General features: G+C 29.4%; 2 protein-coding genes across 2 annotated transcripts in view; one reads left to right on the top strand and one right to left on the bottom strand.

Annotated features, from left to right (window-relative positions):
- The window catches only part of LOC129908500 (uncharacterized), a 32,309-nt gene extending 20,133 nt beyond the window's left edge, over positions 1–12,176 (top strand). The window contains exons 3-5 of the mRNA XM_055985021.1: positions 3,843–4,210; positions 11,898–11,931; positions 12,037–12,176. Coding sequence (XP_055840996.1) covers positions 3,843–4,210; positions 11,898–11,931; positions 12,037–12,078 — 444 coding nt within the window. The 3' untranslated portion in view covers positions 12,079–12,176. The remainder of the gene's footprint in view (positions 1–3,842; positions 4,211–11,897; positions 11,932–12,036) is intronic.
- LOC129908499 (putative uncharacterized protein DDB_G0277255) overlaps positions 4,325–17,295 on the bottom strand; it is a 96,012-nt gene continuing 83,041 nt past the window's right edge. Inside the window, exons 8-9 of the mRNA XM_055985020.1 lie at positions 5,712–5,864; positions 4,325–5,632 (exon numbers count right to left, since the gene is read on the bottom strand). Of these exons, the coding sequence (XP_055840995.1) occupies positions 4,661–5,632; positions 5,712–5,864 (1,125 nt within the window). The 3' untranslated portion in view covers positions 4,325–4,660. The remainder of the gene's footprint in view (positions 5,633–5,711; positions 5,865–17,295) is intronic.

The raw sequence follows: 17,295 nt of genomic DNA, 5'->3' as shown, positions 1-17,295 counted from the left end.
CACGTAATCGAGTTCTCATCGAAATCAGTCTAGTAGAACTTGAAGGATTCAGGCATTTTTTGTTTAATCTTCAATAATGTTATACCTACATTTCCATTTTATTTTCTTTAATTTTTCCACAAATGTTAGTTTCATTATCCTTTTTATAAGAAAATTCAAGTTTACCTACTTAAAATATCTGATTCAAACTGCTATGCTCGGGGGCGGTTTTGAACATGTTCGAAATTCCTCCAACACATTTGTTCAAACCAATAATACAAAATTTACAATCATTTAAACATTAAGCTAGCTAATATTTTTTTAATGTTAACTATTGTGTTGCAGTTTTGTCCTATGTTACAGGAAATACGTAGATTTACTAACTGCCTACTAACTTTTTTGTTTTATTAAAATGATATTGTTTAATTTAACATTAATTTCGCAAATTTATGCATCACTTTTTAATTATTTAGGTAGGTATAGGTATAATTTGTTATTTATTATATTCATATTTATACTTTAACATGTACATTTTGTATGTAGGTATAATGAAATATGAAGATATTTTAAACTTTTATAAAACACCATAGCTCAAGATGTTTGGTTCTAGTTATTAATGGAATTATTTTAACACATGGATATTTTTATAAATGAAACAGATAATTTTTCGTGATCTTTCTCTTGGTTTTTTTAACCCTAGAAAGATAATCATAATATACGTCTCAGAGACGTATGATTCTAAAAAAGATTTTTGGTCTTATATTAACACTTTTTGTCATATTTATTTAACTCATTACTTAGATTATTTTAAAGAAGTGATATAATAAATCAAATCAATTTAACAAAAACCCAGAAATTTGAATTGAATTAGAAAAAAAAAGTTCTTTACACGCCATACGTCTTACAGACGTAGATTATCTTTCTAGGGTTAATAGTAAATATATTTCTATTTTTTTAGTAAAATATTTCTTTTTTAATCATAAAAAAATCAGGTACAATCCGGTTTTACGACTTTTTTCAAAATTCCGAGAAAATCGCGTTTGAAAGTTGGGGTAAATTTTTTTTTCGAAAAATCCCCGAATCTTTGAACGCTCCTGGAAGCTAAACCGCTTGAGAGCAATTTTTGGGAGTGGTGCCAAATGATAGCTTGTGTCATGGGCCTACGCTTTGCACATTATCAGATTTTTAAAAAATCGCCTTCCATGTTAAACCGCCACATCATGCCTTTTTTTTCAGAATCGGGCTTAACTTTTTTTTTACCTTTAAGTTCTCCTGGTTTGAGAACGCGTGTACCTACAGGGATGGAAGTTGTACCCAAATGTAGGTTAGAGTCCCCGCTACCTTTTGGCAACAAAACATTTTTTTTCATTTTTTTCAAAATTCCGAGATATAGGCGTTGCAAGGCTTTGATCTAGAGACAGGGGAGTGGTGCCATATGAAAGCTTATATTCTCAGCTACCCGAAAGTGGTATAATCCGGTTTTTCGATTTTTTTTCAAAATTCCGAGAAAATCGTGTTTGAAAGTTGGGGTAAAATTTTGTTTCGAAAAATCCCCGAATCTTTGAACGCTCCTGGAAGCTAAGCCGCTTGAGAGCAATTTTTGGGAGTGATGCCAAATGATAGCTTGTGTCATGGGCCTACGCTTTGCACATTGTCAGATTTTTAAAAAATCGCTTTGCATGTTAAACCGCCACATCATGCCTATTTTTTCAGAATCGGGCTTAACTTTTTTTTTACCTTTAAGTTCTCCTGGTTTGAGAACGCGTGTACCTACAGGGATGGAAGTTGTACCCAAATGTAGGTTAGAATCCCCGCTACCTTTTGGCATCAAAAAAATTTTTTTCATATTTTTCAAAATTTCGAGATATAGGCGTTGGAAGTTGGGGCGCTCACTTTCAGCTCAGCTCAAATGAGCTAAGCTATGGTACCTAGCTCAAATTTGAGCTGAGCTGTGAGCTGAGCTGAAATGTTAGCTTTTTGCAACCCTGGCAACTTGCCACATGTAACTTGCCACACGCAACTTGCCACATACAACTTGCCACATGCAACTTGCCATATGCAACTTGCCACATACAACTTGCCACATGCAACTTGCCACATGAAACATGTAACTTGCTACGTGTTGTGTGTTTTATGTTTGCCGTACTGTGGCGTACTGCATTTTTAAATACTAAAGTACTGCGTACTCTAAAGGTGAAACGACAGCCCTGCTACCCAGGGTGATCCCTTTGACATTCTTGTCAAAAAGTAAATTTTCATACCCACCCTCCCATAAGAAGTATAACTTCAAAAATACTTTAAAAACATGGTGTGATACGATGATATTTAACAAACAATTTTTTAATATTTTTTTGAAATTCACCCCCTTCCTCTTGTCCGCGAAAAACACCATTTTACCCATTTTTACTTGCGATATAGGTACTATAGGGCAAGTTTAGGATTCGTAAAAAAAATCGAACTCGAGATAACAATTTTACATGACATTACGATGATGGAGAATGCCAAAAAAGTGGGTCCGGCAATTCTGTCTGTCTGTCTGTCTGTCTGTCTGTCTGTCTGTCTGTCTGTCTGTCTGTCTGTCTGTCTGTCTGTCTGTCTGTCTGTCTGTCTGTCTGTCTGTCTGTCTGTCTGTCTGTCTGTCTGTCTGTCTGTCTGTCTCTATCTGGAGCTGCAGCCTAAACGAGTGAAGTGATTTTCTTCAAACTTGGTAGTTAGCAGTTTTTGGTGATTCCCTAGAGGGGAAATTGAAATTTTTTTTCTATGACCAAAACTAACGGTACCTGCCATATAACGGAAATATAAAAGTTAATTTTTTTCAAAAACGGCTCTAACGATTTTGATTAAAATTTTTGTGTGTAGTACTACACATAAGAGCCAACTTTTTTAATAAAAAAAATACTTTTTGTACCGTTATTAACGGTACCTGTCATAGAACGGTTTTATTTGTTTCTTTTGTTTTTTGAAAACGGATCAATGAAAAATTTTGAAATTTAGTTTTTATGTGTAAATTAATTATTTCTTCAAAATGGCATACCAACTTTTTTTTTGAAAAATGTTAAAAAATTTTTATATATAAAAAACTATTTTTTTAAAAAACGGCTCCTACAATTTTCGAAAATTTTTTTCTAAAAATACATTTTTATACAAGAAATAAAATGGCATATTTGTTTTTTTTTTTAAGATAATTTAAAACGGAGTTTAATTAATTATAAAAACAGATTTAATTTTTTTATACTTATTATGAAATTTCTTCAAAATATCAAATTTTAAATTTCTTGACTAAAAAGCTTTAACATTATAGTTACTTTAAGCATAAGAGCAAGTACGTGCGACCCCAGTCGTGCAATTTATTTTTTAAGTTATACTTCTGTTGCGGCTGTCGTTGCAGCAAAAGTTTACTTTTTGACAGGAATTGTCAAAGGGATTATCGTGCTTACAATAAGTACCATGTCGCCATTTTAAAACAGTGATGACGCTATCGCCATCTCCGAAATTGACAATTGGGCAGCAGGGCTGTCGTTTTATCTTAGGAGTTGGCAGTACTTTAGAATTTAAAAATGCAGTTCACTGCAGTACGACAAAAAAATAGCACGCCACAAGTGTCAAGTTGCATGTGACATGTCAGAAGTTGCATGTGGCATTAGCAGGTACCATGTGGCATGCAAGCATGTGAGTGAGAAGTATAACCTCAATCGTGTGTACATAGACTTTTTTGATCCTTGGTTCTTATCCCAAAAGCAAAAACTTTTTTCCAAGTTTCATTAGGGTAACAATTTTTTTTTGTTTGTTGATTTTATGTACTATTTTATTTGTATTACAACAAGTCTGTTATAAGTTTTGTAACCTTAATTTTGTCCTAAAAGCTTTTTTGGAATACGTGGCGCGAGCGTATTGCGACATTGAAACAAATCGGTCCAAATCTATTCAACCTCACAGGATCTTCACCATTTTCAAGTACCGATGTTATTCCAGATGAAGAAGAAGTAACAGCTTCTATTCACTCAAAGCGCTGGAGTAATTCACTATCAGCTCAAAAATCTGCTACTAATCTTCCTCTCAAAGACGTAACCAGCTATTACAAACAATTATCATCAAAATACACTGACATAATTGAGAAAACTTCAAGCATCAGTTTATCTGATTCTGAATATCGCCACCAGATGGAGGTTCAAAACTATTATCAATCTTTATCTATCAAAAACAGCTTTTCATGTGGATGTAATACATCGTGGTAACCATCAATTAAGTGACAGCTAGTGTCAAGAAAATCAAAACTCATTCCCACTTGATATTCTCTTTCCTTTCTTTATTTACAAAAAAAAAACAAGGATTATAAAGGTATACATAATAAAAATTGATATATTAATTTTGTTTCGTATTTTCGTATTTTTTTTATTTCTTCATAACAATTACAATTATTTTATTATTTTCTTTAATTTTTATAATATACAGTTACTCGAAACATAAAACAAAAAGTTAAAAAAAAAAAGACAAAAATCAAGCAAAACAAAAGAAAAATTAAAAAAAAAACAAAACACTTAAGCCAAAGAAAATTACATAAAATATATAAGAAAATTAAGAAATAAACAAAAAAAATGAAAAAAAAATAATAATTAATAATAAATTTGTTTATAATATATGACACTAGATGTCGCTAGGTGTTTTATGGCGACACCTCGCTTTAATTGCCAAACGATATGCTCTTCTCCGATGACGAATAACTGTTTCGAGAATAGGCAGAACCATTTTTAAGAATACCATTTCCGTTGGCCATTGGTGTGGAGGATGACGTCGTCGTTGATGTTGTCATCATTACCAGCTCATGTGACGGATTGCTCTCAGTCTTACGCAGTTCAGCGTGATTATTGTTGTTCGGAACGCTGATTGTCACTCGAGCTGGATTGGGTAATGTCCCTCCTCCTCCATTGGCTCCTTCAAACATTGTCGACTGTCGATTTTGTAGCATTTGGGTAAGTTTTTCAATATTTGACGATTGGGTCTTTTGAAACACTGATTTGCCATAGGCACTGCCATTGGGACTTCTTTGGCGCAGTATAATATTCTGCAGCTCACTAGTGGCTTCTTCAAGCTTTTGGTCAACTTCATTGTTATTGTTGTTGTTATTAATATTGTTATTGTTGTAATTGTTATAGATTCTCTCTTCGTTTCTCTTCTTCAAATTCGATCGACTCAAAGTCTGTTCAAGTTCACTACGAAGCAAATCCGCAGCCATTGGTTCCTCGTGATGTCCATTTTCGGGTGACTTGGCAATAAATTCCAGCTTTGATGGTTCCTTTCGATTAACTGGTACACTCGAATACTCGCCGATTGTAACGGATACTGGTCGTTTGTTCTTTTTCATTGTTGGTGGGCCAGAATTTTGTGGAGCAAAATACAACGAAGGTGGACGTGGAATTGTGGATGAGGGATTCCTCATTTGATATGAATCTATTGATTCCAATTCAGCATGATCACCATTTGCTCTGGCTACTTCGTTGTTTCGATCTGAACGGGTGAGTGTGCCATTGCGGAAGGGCACCTTGGAATTGCGTGTTAGGGTGTGCACCGGAGATTGGCTGTAGTCGGGCGCTGGTGAATTTGGCGGTGATCTGTGTTGGGTGTAGTTTTCGCTTTTGTTGGCAAATTGTGGTGGCTATAGAAAAAAATTCCATTAGTCATGGATGATTTAAGGTAATTAGTATAAATAGATTGTGTGATAGAAAAATACTTACCGGTGGAGGTGTTGGATAATAGCCATTTGTATCATTTTGCATTGAACTGCTGATTAAGTTGTTGTATTCAGTCTTGGAGACATTGCAATTACTGGAACGATGATCGACTTCATCTTGCATCATTGCCGTTTTGCGGAGTTCCACTTGACGTTCCTGGAAAGATAGAATAAAAAAAATCGTTATTTCAAATTTGTATAAAAAAAAAATAATAATGTTACTGAAAAACTAGGAGAATTGAAATATGATTCGATTTGAGGAAAAATATAAGTAATTATTAAATTTTTATACCTATTGTACAGCTTAGTAATATTATTATATCATAACACTAAACTTTCTTGTTCATTTGGACGTATTTGAAAAAAAAACGGGTCACTGTGGTGTATACGTACTATTTTTTTTTTCAGAGTTTTAAGTTAATTGATTTAACTTAAATTTTAATTTTAAATCATTCTTCTGAAATGTAAGATTTTTACTTGAATATTTAATTGAAAGAAAATATGACAGCAAAAATCAAAAACCTATTTCTTGTGGTCAAATTAAATCGTTTAGATGAAACCATAATAAAACCACAATAAATTATATGATTGAGCATAAAATCATTAATAAATTGCCAACATGTAAAATTTATAATATCTTCGATCGACTGCAGCCTGTAGAGTGTTGTTGACCATCATTTGAGGTTTTCCATTTGAATAGGCGTTGATTTGCCAAATTAGGTTGAATAGTTAAACACCTTGATCAAATGCAAATGCAATTTTTGTCAATGCCTAGGTCAGTTATTAATTAATATTTAAAAATAAAAGATAGCTTAGAAAAATACAAACTTTTCAGAGAATACGAGAAAAATACTAAAACAAAAATTACAAAAAAAAGAATTCTTTTGATTTTTCATTTTTATTTTTCAATGGTCATTAACAAATTTTTATCTCATTTATTCAACATTTCTGGCTATTTTACTTGCAATGTATGTAGCTACTATAAGGCGAGTTTAAGATTAAAATAAAAATATCGAACTCTAGATAACAATCACATTACCACGTGGATATCACGTTTTGTTTGTGGTGCCCTTCTGTACGTCTCTATCTCGAGCTTTAGCTAAACTTGTTTCATCTATTGCGAATCAACCCAATTTAGTTCAATTTATTGGAATGCTCTTTTTTTAGGAAGGTTTATTCTCTTACAATTTTTATTTTTATTTTTCTTCAAAATTTTTTTGTCACAGGTTAGGAGGATGTTTGATTTATTGTTCGTTTATGACTACTTCGACAAAAACTTTAAAAATTGAACAACATTAACCAATAAGATGTATTTTTTACCGACTTCCAAAAAGGAGGAGGTATTCAATTCGTCTGTATTTTTTTTTTTTTTTTTATGTTTGTTACCGCATAACTTTGGACTGAGTGAAGCAATTTTGATTCTTTTTGTATTGGAAAGCTGGTGGCTGCAGTGTGGTCCCATTTCAATTCCGTTCACTTTTAGCCATAGGAACTATTTTAAAAACCATAAAACCCTGTTTTGATCCATGGAAGTCGGTTTTGTTTTTTTGCTAAAAATGATTATACTTGCTCTATAGGGCAAGTATTAGTTTCGTGTCGAAAAAAAAAATTGAGGTTTTAATCAAAACCAACATTACGATGATGGAGAATTCTGAAAAAGTGGGTCCCGCAATTCCGTCCGTGCGTCTGTACGTCTGTGCGTCTGTGCGGTTGTGCGTCCATCTGTACACATTTCCACAGCCTAAACGGGTGGACGGATTTTCTTCAAATTTGGTGCACATGATTTTTATGGAATTCTGAAAGTTGGTTTTTTTTTGTTTTTTTATATCTCGCTTAGAAAGTGTACCTCCCATACAAATTTTTTCAATTCAAACCAAATAACTCGAAAACGGCTCTAACGAGTTTGATTAAACTTTGCAGACGTAATATTCGAAGCAATTGCAACAAAACTGTATTTTTAGTTTTTCTCAAAAAAGTCAAAAAAGTCAAAAAAGTGTACCTCCCATACAAATTTTTCAAATTATACCAAACAACTATAAAATGGCTCTAACGATTTTGATTAAACTTTACAAACTTAATATTCAAAGCAATTACAATAAAACTGCATTCTTATTTTTTTCAAAAAAAGTCAAATAAAAAAACATTTTTTTTTTTCATTTAACAAAATTTTGCCCTAAATGTCGGCTCTTCCCCAACATCAACAAAATTTCTTTAATTGATTTATACAGAGGCAGCTCTTAAAATCTACAAGTAAACTAACATAAAAGTGTTTTAAACTGCAAGAGCAAGTACGTGCGACCCCAGTCGTGCATTTTATTTCATATAATATTTGTTATAAGACATTCGAAAGCAATCTTTGTTTCAAAATAAGCCACCTCTTTGAAAAAAAAGGATGTACAGTAATTTCCTCATATGCACAAAATTCGAGATGCATAAGATGCGATTGCTTATTCTCTTATTTGACTTCATAAAGAATAATATGTTTTATGGGAACTACTCGTACTAAAAAAATGCACTTTCTGACATTAGATTTTGTATTTTCGTTGTAAAATATGCAAAGCACGGAACGGACACTTTTGGTATCCTAAGCCTCACTTCTTTTTCCGATTTTTTTTTTTTTTTTAATTATTATTAAAATTTGAATTTTTGCTATATCACGCAAATTGTGAACATTTTAATGAAAATCAATTCTAATGATACTTTCAAATTGCTTGCTGTAAATTAGCTGTATAAATTTAAAAAATATTTTATCTCTTATATCAGCTGATACCTTAACGGCAACATATTAGGTACTATTGACAAAAAAAACTATTATATATTTCTTTATTCTTTTCAAAGAACAGAAAACCTTTTTTGTTTTTAATTAAAAACCAATTTAAGGCAATATCAATTTCCTTGAGCAAATTTATCTTGAAATTTAAAAAATTGCGGGTTTTTATATAATGTTCACATTCATGGTACAGATAATGGCGACACATACATATTTATTTTTTGTTTTGCCGAAAGATATCTTGGAGGTAATTTTTATTGTTAAACAATTTCCAAAGATAAACATTTGCAGTGAAGCACGTATACAATAACAACCAAAAAATAGTAATAAACTTAATGAAAGCTTATCTATGCATTTTATCATTTTGCAACGTGATTAACTTGAATAAACAAAAAAAATTGTATTACGTCATTTTGAAGTGACCTTTACTTAATTCTTAGTTATGTTCATGTGAAGCAAAATAAATTAAGATTAGTGTTTTAATGATTTGTGTGGAAAAAAAATACCATTGCATAGTGACAAAAGAGTAATTAATCATTGACCAAGCAAATCACAAAACAAACAATTATTTATCAAATAAATGCAACCATTAAATTGAGTTTATGATAACGAGAGATAAAATTATAGAGTCGTTAAGGGGATCATTCAAGGTTGCGTTTGTGAAGCCTTAAGAATAAAATTCATTTATGAATTTTTTTTTTTTTGACAAATATAACGAATATTTCTTGAAAAATTTTTTTTTTTATAAAAAAGAATTTAATAATCTTAATCTGATCTAAAATTTCACTTCTTTAAAACAAAAAAAAAATTTGGACAAAGACAAAATAAATTAGGTAATTTAATAGATTTATGAATGAGCAACATGAAAGTTTGAATAAATTCACACTTTTGACCTTCCAAATAATAATAATGTGTTTTTTTTTTCTCAACAATAAATCAACAGCCATTAAAAAAGAAACTATTGTTGATTTTTTTTTTGTTTTTTCTTTTTGTTGAAATCAATCAAATGATTTCCTTACAATAATTTATGAGTGAGTTATTGATAAATTTAACTCTTGATCTTTTCAAAGATATTGAAAGTCTGAATGGCTTATGTTTATTTAAAGTAGATAATATACTTTCAAAAAAAAGTAAAGGTATTGCAGTTAATTTCTTTTGTATTTCACATACAAAAATAATAAAAATTAAATCGATTAGTCACATCATAATTAACTTTTATTGAAATTAAAAAAACACAAAAAATGCATATTTCTATTTTGGCTATAATAACAGAAATATTTCAAGACCAAGCTTAATTTTTTTATTTTTATACTCCTAATATATTGGATCACATAGACCAAAAATACTTAAAATAAAATGCACGACTGGGTCGCACGAATTTGCTCTTAGAGCTTAAATTTTTAAGACTTTTTATATAGAAATTTGGAAAATGTAGGTACAGAAAAAAAAAATAAAAAAAAATAATATTCGTTTTTTTTTTAAATAATATAAAATCTGAAATCAAATTGCCCCCCAAAACAAGTTTGCAGTTTTGGTTGATATATTAAGATGCATTTTTAGAAAAAAATTTTTCAAAATCGTTAGACCTGTTTTTTAAAAAACTAATTTTTTATAAATGATTTTGTGGAAAAAAATTTTTAAGATAAAATTGGTAAGCCATTTTGTAGAAATCACTGATCAACATCTAAACACAAAATTTCAAAAAAATTTAATGCCCCGTTTTCGAAAATTTGATTTTTCAAAAAAAAAAATTTTCAAATTTTTTTTAAAATCCCAAAAATTATTTTTTTCAAAATTTTATTTTTGGTTTATATTTAAATTATATAAATGCTTCTTCTCAAAAAGTTTCGTTGAAATCGAATAAGCAGTTTCGGAGATAATCGGATTTGAAAAAACGGTTATATGTCAGGTACCGTTAATAATGATTTTCAAAAAAAAATTTTTTATTAGAAGATAGACTTAAAACTAACATTTTTGAGCAAATTTTTTTTTGTCCAAAAAAATTAATTCCAAAAACCCCTCTGGAGAGTTGCCAAATAACGCTACATACCAAATTTGACATTAATCGGTCCATCATTTTTTGACTAATGTGATAGCAAATATTTAGGGATAACAACAAGCTCTATTGAAAAAAATTGGAAAAGTCGAAAGAAAAAATACTTATTGAGCTTATTTGATGGTACCTATCATAGAACAGGGTTTTTTAAATCTTAATTTCTTTTAAACGACTCAACCTATTTCATCGTTTTTGAAACCGATCGATGCTTGAAAAAGAAAAATTAAAAAAAATTTCAGGTTTCTAAAAAAAAAGAAGAAGAATGCACTGAGATATAAAAGTGAACCATATCCCTCTGTAGACACACCTCTTTTTTGCGAATTTGGTTTATACTTTTTCATGGCACTTGAACTTTTTTCGGTCTCAATATTTTATGGAGAATCATACATGAAATTTATGTAGAATTTTCCGAGGAATTCGAACACTGTATTCACTTTTCATTTTTGTCCTGCCAAATTCGCACCCGTGTGCCGACAGAGGGATATTCTAAGGTTTGGTTAAAAGTTTTAATCAATTAAATTTTGAATGTTTCCTTAGGAAGTTTTCAAATTACTTTAAAATTGATAAATTAAAGAAAAATTGCGCAGAACACAGTAAAAATTTAATTTATACAATTTTAAAACCAAACCTTTAAAATGAAATCGGTTTCTAAGTTTTTTTTTTTTTTGTAGTTCAATTTTGTAAGATATCATTTTGGCTTTTTTTCGGTCACTCTGAAAGTTATAAACTACTTATTGCTAAAATGGCTTCGTGACATGGTTTTCCTTCTACATAATGTTTTTCTTATCCCATTAATATGTAGCATTTTGAGAAAAAATGTACTTAAAACTATACAATGAATTTTTCAAAATCAATTTAAAATTAAAACTGCACCATAAATTTTGATTTTTAAGGTTTTAATCAAGTGCTTATAATAACCAGCTATTTTGAAACCAAAAAAGTATATTTTTGTTTTCTCATGAAATTATCATTAACAAAATGTACCAAACAAAATGTTCGACTAATTTAGATAAAACAAACAGTTTTTGTTGGAAGTAAGGAATATTTATATTACCATGACCATAGACTTTTTTTAACAAAAAGACTAGAACCATTAATTTTCGTTTTTTTTTTCATAACCCCCGCAATTGAATTACTGTTAAGGTAAAAAGTAAAAAAAAATATTTCTAATAAGAGCTAAAAATATGGAATTCTTTTGAACTGTATTGCAAACACAATTAAAATGCAAATGTATTTAAAAATAATTATTACCTATGAATTCATATCTATAAGGTAGCTTAAGAGTTGTCGTACTTGTATCTAATTGCATGTCAAAAGCATTTATCACGAATAACAAAATTACTTTACTTATCATATATTTTCAGGTCCAAACTAAGTTATAAAGAAGCCCTAAAGCAGGTAAAAATCTTTGACTTGAGCAAATATTAGAATATTAAAACTTTTATGTTAGTTAAAAGTAAATTTTGATTTCAATGAGATTTCTTCCATTATTTTAATAACAAGCAAACACAAGATGAAGTGCTATTTAGAAGTATGCAACCCTAAGGCAATTAAGAATTTGCCTTAAAAAAAAAACAATCCGCCCATGTTCACTCTAAGAATTGTTAATTGTTTGTCATTATTCATTTTCACCTACAATAAAACATTTGACAGAGTCAGGTGTGATAAACATTTTGTCAGCAATTATTAGTCACGTTTTAAATTTAAAATTGCGATTTATGGATGATGGCATTTATTTTTTTTTTTTTTTTTTGTATTTAATTTTGTTTACAAAACTCCTATCTTCCTCCCTCTACAAATTTAAAACTCTATTCATAAATTCCACAACAAAAAAATGATTAAACATTAAAGATAAATTGTTAGTTGATTTGATAAATAACAGACAACCAACAATACTTTGACATTGAGATGATGATGATGAGAAATTTGCTAAACGTGTTACTGAGTTTTTAACTGAATGATAACTTTGAGAGACCTCAGAGATGAATCTAAAAGTGATGTCATTTCGAACTTCAAAAGAGACTTTCAACAAAAAAGAACACACACAAAGCATCCGCAAATCGAGAGGGTTCGATAATTACTCTAACATGTTTTGTGATTATAAATAAAAAAAAAATAATAAAAAAAAGGTTGTTTTTAGTCGACCTTGAACTTTTAAGTGCATTATTGTTGGCTGATGATAAATTCTTTAGAAAATCGAATGAGATGTTAATAATGTTCTGATATCATAATTTTTTTTGATTGATTCGCAAATGAGTTTGTGTTTAATTAAAATTAAAAAAAAAAACACGATGTTCAAGGGAATCATTAACCAAAACGAAAAAGTCCCAGTAATACTTAAAAAAAAAAAAAAATCCACATCAAAAAACTTTAATGTTTAAACAACCGGTTGAACTTATTAACTTTAATTGAAGAACAAGTAATGTTGATTGACCAGTAATTTAATAAAAAAAAGAACAAAAAAAAAATAAACAAGTGAACCACATTTTTATCACGTGCCATGAAAGAAATTACATTTTGTGAAGATTAATTAGTTTGTAGTCTAGACAATAAGATGAAATTCAAAAAGAAGAAGATTTAAAAAAAACAGGTGTTTTTTTATTTTTTATTAATCTTTTAATCTTTTTATGGCTTTTGATTTGATTTTTTTTTTAATTTTTTTACTTTATTAAAATATGTATTTATTTAAGCCGTCATAAAAGAGGTTGCCCGTTAAATCAGCATGAGATAAGCATGATATTCGTTGAAGACCTACGCTTTTGCAAAAGTTTAGACTTTAGTCTGCGAAACCTTCAAAATATAACGGAAAGAGCACTCCTATTTTATTATTAACAACATTTTTTTTTTTATAAACACTAACGTGTTGCTTCATTCATGTGTTTATAAGTCTGCCTTTTTGAAGTTACAACAAATGACTGAATTTGATTAATGTCAATTTTGACATTGTTATCGGGCTCATATTTTATTTAAAAAAAGGCCTACTCTCGCCTTTATTTAATAACCAAAACAAATATGGCTTTTGGACATTTTTCAAAACCCTTTTTTGTAATTTTTTGCCGAGTTTTTTAAAATGATTTTCTCGCAAAATTTGCTGCGTAGGTATTTGATTACTTATTAATTTTCTAATTTTTTTTAAATATTATTTTTTTTTTTTTGATAAATCTGTTAATTTAAAAATATAAAAAAGTTAAATATTTTCAAAAAATCATTAAAAAGTTTTTGATATAAAAAATATATGTTTTTTTTTAAATAAAAATTAATTTTCAAAAAATTGAATAAGACAAGGAGTATCGTGAATCATACAACATCGTTTTTATTAAGTTTTCAACGGAACGAAAAAATAGTTAAAAAGTATATAAGCAGAATTTTGAAAACCTGAATTTTGAAGTCAGAATTTTGATTCGCTCCCGTTAGCATATATTTTATGAGAATTTTTGTATTGAATTTAAAAAGTATATCAAAAGAGAATGATTGAAATAATGCCAACACCATATTTTTATAGTCTCTGAAACATTTAATCCATACAATTTCTTAGTTGACTTTGCATGTCTGTACGTGACGTTTTGTTATTTCAATAAAAATATCTTTTTAAAGTAAGTAAAGTGTTAAACTTTCTTCGTTGTTGAAGATGCTTAATAGCTTTGGGAAATAAAATCCATGGAATCCAACTCAAACGATACAATTTGTTAGATATTTTGTCTGTACGTGACAAGGGAATGCTCCAGAGATAATTACATGTTGGAAATAGAAAAATATGTATAATAGATATTATTTCTATTGAAATATTTTTTCAATGTAGGTACTATGCTCCCAATCAAAATACGTTTTTTAATTTTGTCTATACATTTCGTTTAAAAATAATATATGGGGCATTTCACGTGAAACCAGCAGCGAAAAATGTGGTGGGTCGTCAAATTTGTTCATATTTGGTATATGTATTCCTTAATCGAATTAAAAAATACATCTGGAAGGATTTTGAATTTTAAGCCTTGATAGCGGAGTTATGGGCTTCTAAAGTTTTGGAAAACTCTGGGAAGAGTTTATTTGAAAAATTTATATAAATTAAACGAAGGGGTAACAAAATTATTTAAATGATGGATTATACGCAAAATTAGACGTGCTTTTCAAATATGAAATCTAAACCGGAAATAGATTTATTTTTTCGACAGAAAACCGGAAGTTGGCACTTCAAATCCAAATTTAAGAAACTTCGACCATTTTGATATTTTTTTAAATAGTCTTAAAATAAAGCTTATACAATTTAAAAACTACATGCCATGTTTCAGAGTGGGATATCAAGCCGTTTAGAAGATACATAGGTTTTAGTGAGGGGTCTTCGTGCATGTAAAACCGGAAGTACCCAGTTTTCTCTGCTCTGACCCAGCAGTTTGTACCACCCCCAAATTTTGTTTGCCCATTCGATAGAGCATTGGCTGAATATCATTATCCTGATTTTTCGCACTCGCGAAATTCACCTTTCAGCCGCCATCTTGGATTTTAGTTTTTGTTGAATATCTCGATTTCTATTTATCCTACATAAAAGTTGTGTATGCAAGAAACGTAGGAAATTCAATTTCGCGTCTTTATGTTAAGAGAACTTTTTCGATATTCCTAATATTAAAAAAGTTGCAAGCCAAAAAAGAAAAAAAAAAACGAAAAAAATGACAATTTTAAAGTTTTGAGCACTTTTTATCAAAATTATGAAAAAAGGTCCTGAATTTTCTCTTGTAACATAAATCTCTAAAATACTTACTAATCATTAAAAATTCAATATTTGTTAAAAAAAAATTAAGAAAAAAGTAAAGATAAAAACACAAACAAAAAAGAGCATTTTTTAACAAAAAAAGTTTAATAACGTTTGTGTTTATAGCGTTACAAAAAAAAGTTGTATAGGAGAGTTGTAGAGAATTTTAAGGAATAATCTTTCCTCGGAAGGTTTTTTCATAATTTTGATAAAAAGTGCTCAAAACTTTAAAATTGTCATTTTTTTCGTTTTTTTTTTTTCTTTTTTGGCTTGCAACTTTTTTAATATTAGGAATATCGAAAAAGTTCTTTTAACATAAAGACGCGAAATTGAATTTCCTACGTTTCTTGCATACACAACTTTTATGTAGGATAAATAGAAATCGAGATATTCAACAAAAACTAAAATCCAAGATGGCGGCTGAAAGGTGAATTTCGCGAGTGCGAAAAATCAGGATAATGATATTCAGCCAATGCTCTATCGAATGGGCAAACAAAATTTGGGGGTGGTACAAACTGCTGGGTCAGAGCAGAGAAAACTGGGTACTTCCGGTTTTACATGCACGAAGACCCCTCACTAAAACCTATGTATCTTCTAAACGGCTTGATATCCCACTCTGAAACATGGCATGTAGTTTTTAAATTGTATAAGCTTTATTTTAAGACTATTTAAAAAAATATCAAAATGGTCGAAGTTTCTTAAATTTGGATTTGAAGTGCCAACTTCCGGTTTTCTGTCGAAAAAATAAATCTATTTCCGGTTTAGATTTCATATTTGAAAAGCACGTCTAATTTTGCGTATAATCCATCATTTAAATAATTTTGTTACCCCTTCGTTTAATTTATATAAATTTTTCAAATAAACTCTTCCCAGAGTTTTCCAAAACTTTAGAAGCCCATAACTCCGCTATCAAGGCTTAAAATTCAAAATCCTTCCAGATGTATTTTTTAATTCGATTGAGGAATACATATACCAAATATGAACAAATTTGACGACCCACCACATTTTTCGCTGCTGGTTTCACGTGAAATGCCCCATATGTAATGTACATATTTTTTAATTGAAGCGAACTTAAGAATTATTCTACAATACGTCAATTAAAAAAAACTTAATTAAGATCTTAACAGCAACAGGTGCATTTCAAATACTTAATTTCTAAGAATATGCAATTAAAACATTCATGGAAAAATAAAAGATAAGATAGTTTTGATAACAAAGACGCCGAAAGTTTATTTGTAATGACTATCCAGTTTGAGAAATTTTAAATGCATATGAGTCATTTAACTAATTAGTCTTAAGTTTAAGTGTTTCGTAACTTAATTGAGATTTTTTATTATTATTGTACTGATATTCAAGAATTTATCATTTTAAAAAAACTTTTAAAAATTCTATTTATTGATTTGTTTTAAAACAAAAAAATTTAAACAAAATCTCTCAAACTGATAAGAATGTGATTCACTGTTAGACGTAATAAAAAATAAGATAAACAAAGTCATTTTTTAAATTTGCACTTACAAATCAACAATTTGTGAATTTTAAATTAAAATTACAAAAAGCAAAGATAAGATATTATGAACGATAAAACAAATATGTAACTAATTAGTCAAACCCTTCATTGAATTTACCTTTAAAGGTCGTATCATCAACATTTCATAAAGATCTACACTTGTACTCTCTCCCACGCTTTGTAATTGCTTCACTGTCAATTTTAATGTAATAACAACAAAAAAATATACAAAACAGAAATAAGTCAATTAAACGCAATAACTTATTTCAAACTTCATGTAGTCACACGACAGACATGCAACAAAATAATATTTCCAAATTCTCTTGCGTCTTCAAGAGATAAACATCAGCAGCAGCAACAGCAACCAGAGAAAAAATATGAAACGCACACATGCAACATGTTTCCCACATCATCAGTTGATAGTTTTAAACTTAAAAAAAAAAAAAAAAATCAAAAAAATTGCAAAATTAATGCGCTTTTTTTTGTCTGTCTTGAATTTAATGTGGAAACA

The sequence above is a fragment of the Episyrphus balteatus genome, chromosome 2, assembly GCF_945859705.1.
Source record: "Episyrphus balteatus chromosome 2, idEpiBalt1.1, whole genome shotgun sequence".
Classification (NCBI taxonomy): Eukaryota; Metazoa; Arthropoda; class Insecta; order Diptera; family Syrphidae; genus Episyrphus; species Episyrphus balteatus.
The sequence above is the reverse complement of the archived record's forward strand: the minus strand, read 5'-3'. Positions and strand labels throughout refer to the sequence as shown.